The sequence below is a fragment of the Cryptomeria japonica genome, chromosome 5, assembly GCF_030272615.1.
Source record: "Cryptomeria japonica chromosome 5, Sugi_1.0, whole genome shotgun sequence".
Taxonomy (NCBI): Eukaryota; Viridiplantae; Streptophyta; class Pinopsida; order Cupressales; family Cupressaceae; genus Cryptomeria; species Cryptomeria japonica.
The window spans coordinates 709,104,944-709,113,848 of NC_081409.1; the positions used below are offsets into that span (position 1 = coordinate 709,104,944).

Here is an 8,905-nt window from a genome sequence, read left to right on the forward strand (position 1 = left end):
TGGCCAAAAATACCAATGAATCGGATCTTGATGAGCTGCAAATGATCATCCATAAGTTCGAAGGATTCAAGTCTTCACATGCTGCAACTTAAGTGTTTTTCAACAATTAGTTGCATTTTTTCAGATTTGTAATCTCTTAGTTGTAGTTTTTCTTTTGACAAGTTACATGTAAAAACATTTTGTAAATTACAAGTCAAGTCATTACTTGCACTTTTGTAATTACATGTAAAGCAACTACAAGTTGTGTTCATTTAGAATTGTAGTTGGAATAAGTCATAGTTAGTTATTGAATAAGTCTTGGTGGTTGAGAGAATCTCTCAAGTTAGTTAGGATCCTCCCACCTTTTTCTAAAGACTCATTTTCTATAAATATTTGAGGGGTCTATTGTAATCGATATCTTTTGGAAAGCAAGCAAAAACTCTGGCAAATTTGCAGCAAAGAAGTCTTTGAGCTTTTATGTGTAAATTTAAGAATTGAAAGGAATAGAAGAAAATTGCTCAAGCTTTGAGTCTTTGTGCTACATTCTTGAGTTTGTGTTCCATATTACCTTTCTTGCAAGTGTTTCTTTGAGAGCTTAATTGAATTTGATTTGCAGTCTTTGAGCTGCAAGTATTGGACGTTAATCTAAATTAGAACAAATATTCTTTTGAAAGGAGCTGTAAGACTTTGTGCTTACACTTGTTCTTAAGAGTGTTTAAAAGTAGATTTTTTAAGAAATAGCCGAGTCTTTGAGTTCATACTAGTTCTTACTGTTTTATGTAGAAAAGAATAAGTTATTTCAGTCTTTGTGCTGCTATAATTTGTTCTTGATAGCATTAGTATAGAAAAGGGTAGATAGGATTTCATATATTCAAGACTTTGAGTTTGATATTGTTGTCCCGTCCCGAAGGAAGTGACAGAAGTCTTTGAACTTTCAGGAAACTTCATTTCCTTTCTCATTTATTTAAAAGTTGTTACTGCTGTTTATATTAAATTGCTATAACTTTTTTGTGAAGAGAAAAGGATATTGACTTTCTTGAAGAAAGAAGAAAGTCTGCTATTCCATCCTGTTTTAGTTTTGGTATTAGATAGATAGGGGAAGCCTTCCCTTAATTAGGAGAGTTTTACTCGCACACTGTGGTTGAAACCACAATTTTGTATATTTTCCCAAGTGTACAAAATTTTCAACCAACACTTCATTTGTAAAGGTTAATAGTGAATAGAGGAATAGATAGTTAGTGAATAGAATAGCAATTAGAATAGAAGATAGAGTAGGAGAAGGCAAATATTGTTGCCAAACATGGTTGTAAAGAACAATTGATTTCATTGAAGTTATGGTGAATTTGATTTGTTACTTCAACAACTCGCATGGTCTTTGCTCCTCAATTTGCTTTCATGTAATTAGATTGAGTGGAGGAATTTGTTGAATGTATTCATGTGGGCTCCGCCTAATCCATACCACTAGCCTTTTGTTGCTTGTATGTGTGCCTTGTGTGGTCAACTGGAGTGATATGAGCTTAACTTCGAATCGTTATACGCCCATTGCTTATGCATTAACTTGAATGGTGATCAATGTTGATGGGTGATCAATGTTGATGGTAATGATTTAAACATCTTTGAAATATCCTTAGAAGATTGTACTGAGCTTGTGTCAAATTGTTCGAGTTGATGGTGAGACCTCGCTTGGTAGGGTTCCATATAGTCATTCATCCATGTTCTTACATTCTAGGCCTTAGAATAGACCTTCTCAACCCTTTCCTTTTGCCATTTAAAAAAAAAAAAGCTAGTTTAGGACAAATAGCATCATCATATGGCAACATCAGATGATTGAGTTCCAACAAATCAAGCATTCAAGCATTCAAATGTAAGTCCCCTGAGCATTCAAACCAATGAGCTTATCTACATGTAGTGACCCTACATTCATGAACCTTGGAGTCTTCTCAAGTGATCCTTAAGCTAATCTTCAGTATTTGAGAGATTTTGTTGAAGAGAGGATAAGATACTTTTTGGTATTTTATTCTGTGTTTGCATGTGCATAAAAAACACATCAACAGGCACCCATTGACAGAACTAGGAGAAGTGGAAGGGATTATGCCTTGGCTGGGCAAAGGGAGTGTTGAACCTCACTTCATCTCAAAGAGAGAGACTTGACTAGCTTTTGAGAAATTACATGTCTTACAAATGAAAGGCTACTAGCAAAGAATTGACAACTACCAACAAGCTAAACTTAACCTAGAAAGTGAAGAAGTGGGGGTCCCCATTTGCAATGGGGCGATGTGTGAATACCTCACAACATCTAGCACCACCTCGAATAAATGTTTTTGAACATTTCAAGGATAAATACTCAAGCCATACCTAGAACCTCCGAAAAATTCAACCCAACCTATCAAGAGACTAGAATGTGTACTCAAGGTGGAAGAAGAATCCCGAACCGGATCAAGGCACCTCGTCTTTGATTACCCATGTGTGTGCAAGTGTATTCATTCCCCTCAACAAGAACATTATGACTTCCAAGTTCCATTGTGATTAGCTACGTAGTTTGTCTAAACTTCATAAGCATCTTGGATAGAGCCTCGCTGCCGGTTGGACGTTTATAGCCCCAACAAGGTTATCATTGTAATCTCACAAATATTACTCCATTGCCAGCTGGGTGTCCATATCCCCGATGGAGTTACTCGCATGTTCCCATAGCCAATTTTGATATCTCATTTCGTTCTAGTTTTCTTTTTCTCTAGATTTTTGATGCAGAGGTGGGGGTAACATCAATCAACATACAAGTTAGAGGTGGGGGTAACATCAATCAACATACAAGTTATACTTAAATGAATTCAAGGTGCATTCCAATTACTCCACTTGGATACATTGCTTCTTTGGTCTATTTCACACATGTCATCTAAACTTCAGAAAGAAAATATAATATTGGCCTGATCATGGCATCTCAATATGGATTTTTATGGCATACAATTCATCATTATATCAAACAACTCAACAATGTATTATTTTGTTAAACCCTCATGGCAACATTTACTACAAAAGGACACACAAAAACATCCATATCTTTCCCAAATGATCAGATAATCCAAATTCCTTTTTAGGATACTTGTATAGAAATGTAAAAAATACTCTCACACTGTTTGAGCCTTTTGGGATGATGCAATACAAAGATATAGTTTTCTTAATGCTTGCTGGAAACCCTAGTTTTATCACAGACCTGCTCTCATAAAAAATGTCATAACTTATTCAAAACTTAATGAAACTGGATCAGATAAAAAGGAAATGAAACTAGACTCATCTCTCCAACTTTTCCTATTAGTTTCAGACTGTTATTATACCATACCGATCTATACCATACATTTATTTCAGACTGTTACATAAAAATCAGTCATTTAGGACAACTTGTACCAAAAATGACATAATTTTTACAAATCCCAATGAAAATTAATGAGACCAATTGCAAATGGAATTAGATTCACATAAATAACTTCTACAATATGTTTCAGATCATTACATGAAATATACAATTCATACAAGCCAAGAGAACATTCTGCAACATGAGAAAAATTCAGAAATATTGCACAAAATAAGGGTTTCTTCTTTGTATTTCATCTCCAACCTTCTCCAACCTTCAACAACCATGGAATTCGAGTTTGAGGCCGTATTTATGCCTTTTCCAACCAAAAGTCATCAATTACAACTAACTTTTAAATGACTTGACCCTTCACCTTACACATACAACAAAAAATGCAAAGTTGCATGACAATATTTGACAAACATGACAACTTTTACAATATTTCCCATATAGCCCACAAATAACCTCCTAAGAGTCAAAATCAATACAAATAAGTTCAAAATGGTCTAAAAGACCTTATTACATTATCAAAACACAATAGGAAAACAAAATTTACAAAATTGCCTCATGGAGGCATAAAGTCCATCAGGTGCTCCTGCACCATACTCCTGACCAAAAATAAATTCAAAACCCTCTTGAATTGAGGGTAAAAACAGGTATCTACTTCTGAATGCCCTCCTTGATTCTTTCTATGATTTGCCTTTTCACCTTGGGTTTCATCTTGACCTTTGGTTTGCCCTTGTTTACAATCTCAACAAGAACTACGTATACTCCTTCCTTACTCTTTCTCCCTTTTGGTGTAGATATGATCTCTTCACCTTTGGTCCTCACTTTTCCCATCTTCTGCTCTTCTTTCAACCTTGCTTCCTTGTTAGGATCATACCTTTGAGACCAACTTTGATCCTCCAAAATCAATTCATCCTTGACCTTAAGCAAATTAGTTTTTGTCACCAATTCAATATCATCTTCCACTAAAATCAGATCAAGCTTCATACATGTTGTTTCAACATCTTCTTGGTTTGTCATGGCTGCATCCTTCATGGGTTTGTTTTCCTCTATCATCATCTCAGCTTGCTTGGCTTGTCCAACTGCAACCTTTCTATTCCATTCTTTCTCAATGGCTGCATATGTTGTCCATAAATCTTCATCATCATCACCGACTGTTGTCCTTGCTTGTTTTCTTCTTTGAACAATCTTCTTAATTGGCGACGATACCCTCTTCTTTATTGTCAAGTGCCAACTTTGTTGCCGCATCTCAATTATTTTGTCCAATTCTTCCATGTTTTTTCTCATTTGTTCCACAACTTGCCTTATTTCTCTTATCTCCTTCTCAAACTCTATTTGCCTCATCTTTTCCTCTTTCCTCTTCCTCTCTTTTTCTTCTCTTTTCTTTTGTTGATTCTTTTTCCATGAACCCTCACCTTGCAAATGCCTCTTCAACAAACACATTCCTTCAACCAAGTCTCTTTCACCTTGCTTCATTTTGTCTTTGCTTCACCTAGGTCTCTTCTCTTTTCCCCTACTTAGTCTTTGGGCAACCAGGTTCTCTCTTCAACCTGCACAAACACACACACAAACACCAAACTCTCTTGCCTAGACCTTTTGAGCTCTGATACCACTTTGATGCAATGGTGGGGGTAACATCAATCAACATACAAGTTATACTTAAATGAATTCAAGGTGCATTCCAATTACACCACTTGGATACATTGCTTCTTTGGTTTATTTCACACATGTCATCTAAACTTCAGCAAGGAAATATAATATTGGCCTAATCACAGCCTCTTACTATGGATTTTAATGGCATACAATTCATCATTACATCAAACAACTCAATAATGTATTATTTTGTTAAACCCTCATGACAACATTTACTATAAAAAGACACAAAAACATCCATGTCTTTCCCAAATGATTAGATAATCCAAATTCCTTTTTAGGATTTGTTGGTGTACGTTTTATCATATGTTGAATATTAGAATAAGATACCTGTTGACGTTGCTAAAATCGTATTACTACAATCTTATCCGACCAACGCAGAATAGAATGCCGAGTATTCTATCCTCTCTTGAGATAAGGAAATCCCTAATGTTGGTTTTAGTTGATCAATGGGGACGACCTCAAGGTTTTGGTTGTCAGGTCTTGACTACAAGATAGCTCAATAGTTTGATGTGTTTTGCTGGAAACACAAAGGGGATTTACGGTTAGACAAAATTGGTTTTGTTCGTACAGGTTCCCTAAGATTCTACAGTTTTGATTTCATCATATTTTGCCTTAACATGATGCTGTTCGGATTTCAACTTTTGATTAAAAAAGGGGAAAAAAGGAAGGGAAAAGAGGGAGAAAAATGCCTAATTAATCTACCTAAAAATAACACCTTCAAGCTGATAGACAAAAATCTTGCAATAATCAAATTCTATTTCGTCAGCAATTCGCACAACTACATAAAATTGATGCAATCTGCAAAGGAGAAACATATTTTCATGCTTTTAAACAGAAATGCTGAACTTAACAGGTTCATACATTCCATGTCTAATAACCGAACTAAGCATACTAGTGAGTTCAGGCTAACCACGCAGAGGAACTAGCAATCAACCAATTCCTAATGGTATGAACTAAGATTTCTATCAAATATCAACTTGCACATATTATTTTGTAAAGAAAAATGCATAACATAAATTCAAAGAGTGAAGAAATAGACCATGCATTCACATAAAACAATAACAGCTTTAATTTCCATTAAGTCTTAATATATTTCTACAGAGCTTTCGCAACAATCTACAATTTCTTACTAAAAATAAAAGAGAAATCAACTCCTTTATATAGGGTTTCAAAACAAATGAATGGCCAAGATTAAACTCAAACAAGTGGCCCAGATTCATCCCTTAAAACAAGGTTGCCCATACCCATAAATGGAAAACAAAATATCAACACCAACCATAAAGTAACCAATAACTACCAACTACCAAACATAAAGCTGCTCCAAAAAGTGCACTTGCACGGAGCTCAAAAATCTACAATGACTTTGGTAGTTGGGAAGGAACTTTATGTTGAAAAAGTGCACTTAGAATTTGAAAGAAACAGATATTTTCAAGAAAGCACTTTTTCCTTCCCCGAGGTGGACTTTTTCTCCAAAAAATTCATCTTCCTCATGCAAGTAACCTTTTCTAGATGTACCGGTGTGCCGCAAGTTCTTCCCAAACATATTCTTGAAATTTTATACAAATAGAGAACAATTCCTCATTAGGGGGAAAAGGAGGATTGAGTCAACTATCCTGTTGACGTGTATTTTGTACACAATCATACACAGAATAAAATACCGACAGGCATCTTATCCTCTCTTGAGAAAATAGTCTCTAACTGCTGAAGATCTGCAAAAGGATCAGTTAGGTGGACTCCAAGGTTCTTTTAGTGGGGTCTCCACGTGTGGACAAGCTTTTTAGTGGTATGATGTGATTTGCTGTTTCCTTCAAGGCGTCTTACGGATTCAATAGTTCGAAGGTTTCACTAATCTAAAAGGAACTTTCAAAAAAAAATGGAAAAAGATAGGGCTTAAGAGGTCTAATCTAGCCTAACCCTATGAACGACTTAGCATGGATGAGATTTGGCAAGACTCAACCAATTTCAATTTCGCCATAAGACAACAACTCAACTGAAATTAGTGCGATCTTCTAAGGTAATAATGATGTTCAATGCATCAAAGACCAAGGACACTACTACGAAGGTACATGTCCTAGATACGAAAATGCTTGAAGGTTAAGGACTCAAGGTGTTTTCCAGTCGACCACACAAGGCGTTCCTACAATCAGCAAGAAGCTGAAAGATTCAGGAATATGGTCCAGCGTACATGTAATTGGATGGATAGATCTCACACGGTGGCCATTGAGTTTATTACAAGGATGTCGAAGATCACCCATCAGGCTATCCAAGTTCTTGAGATAATCCACAGATTGATGGCAACAGTAGCTGCATTTGCCCATACCAAGGACGTTGTCATCCCTGTCTTGAAAGTTATAAGACATACATCTAGAAGAATTTTAGCACAAGAGAGGATCTTGGAAGGTGATTCTCACAGTTTGTTTCAGTGGTCAACCTTACTCCATATAAAGAGTGTTCTCTTTGAGGACATCAGTGTTAGATGTGGTCAAGTTGAGGAGGTGATCAATCCGATCCAGGACAGAGTATTTGAGGTACTTCGTACCATTCTTGGCAGGAGGATCGAGGTCGAGACAGATGTGGATTTACAAGAGTTTGAGGATAGAATCACTATCATCTTTCGCAAGGACGCAGATGTTACAGATGAGCAGTATGATCAAATGTATGCCACCATGCTCCTGATTGATAGAACAAAGGAACTTGAACCTACTTGGGACACAGCTCTTCTAGATGCATTTGATCAGGTTATCCACTTGGAAGAGAGTATCAAGAATCTTCCCGAGATTCCAATCACAGAAATCGAAGGAATTGTGACAAAATTCATTGCATATGCTAAAAAGGAAAATTGGAAAGGGAATAAGATTCTAGATGAAAGGTTGTTGCAGATGACATGACATCTTATTTCTCATTGGTTGATACCTCCTAGATTTTTGTGCCAAATTTAATATTTGGCTATGTATTTAATATTGTTCAGTAAAAAGGAGGTCATTTGTAACAAACCCTAATTAGGGTTTAGGTGTCATGATCTTGTCCGTTGATTTACTTTCAATCTGGACCTTTCATTGTAATTGGGGATGCTATTTATACCCCCATTTTCATTTCATTTGTAATAATCAGTTAATAGAGAATAGAGTTAAGAGTGAAATAGAGAGATTAGAATTGTAAGCAATTTTTATTTTGTAGCAAGATTGAGTCTTGAAGAGAGAAGTTCAAGCAATTGTTGTATATGATGACTTGGAGATCAATAAAATATTGAAGTTATGGTGTTTTGTTGCAAGTTTCTTGAGTTATCTTCATGGTTGTTGGATGTACTTGAATCACGCTCAATCAAAGTAGTTTGTTAATTAGAAAGACTAAGTGTGAGATTTGATATTTGGTAGGACTCGCAATCCAAACCACTAGCTTCTTGCTGATTGTAGGAACGCCTTGTGTGGTCGACTGGAAAACACCTTGAGTCCTTAACCTTCAAGCATTTTCGTATCTAGGACATGTACCTTCGTAGTAGTGTCCTTGGTCTTTGATGCATTGAACATCATTATTACCTTAGAAGATCGCACTAATTTCAGTTGAGTTGTTGTCTTATGGCGAAATTGAAATTGGTTGAGTCTTGCCAAATCTCATCCATGCTAAGTCGTTCATAGGGTTAGGCTAGATTAGACCTCTTAAGCCCTATCTTTTTCCATTTTTTTTTTTTTTGAAAGTTCCTTTTAGATTAGTGAAACCTTCGAACTATTGAATCCGTAAGACGCCTTGAAGGAAACAGCAAATCACATCATACCACTAAAAAGCTTGTCCACACGTGGAGACCCCACTAAAAGAACCTTGGAGTCCACCTAACTGATCCTTTTGCAGATCTTCAGCAGTTAGAGACTATTTTCTCAAGAGAGGATAAGATGCCTGTCGGTATTTTATTCTGTGTAT

At 36.1% G+C, this 8,905-nt stretch overlaps 1 protein-coding gene across 1 annotated transcript; it reads right to left on the reverse strand.

Moving 5' to 3' along the window:
* Window positions 1-3,988: 3,988 nt before the first annotated feature.
* On the reverse strand, window positions 3,989-4,810 carry LOC131075046 (uncharacterized). The gene has a single exon (XM_058011830.2). The coding sequence runs from the start codon at window positions 4,808-4,810 to the stop codon at window positions 3,989-3,991; it is 822 nt and encodes a 273-aa protein (XP_057867813.2).
* Between the last annotated feature and the right edge of the window lie 4,095 nt (window positions 4,811-8,905).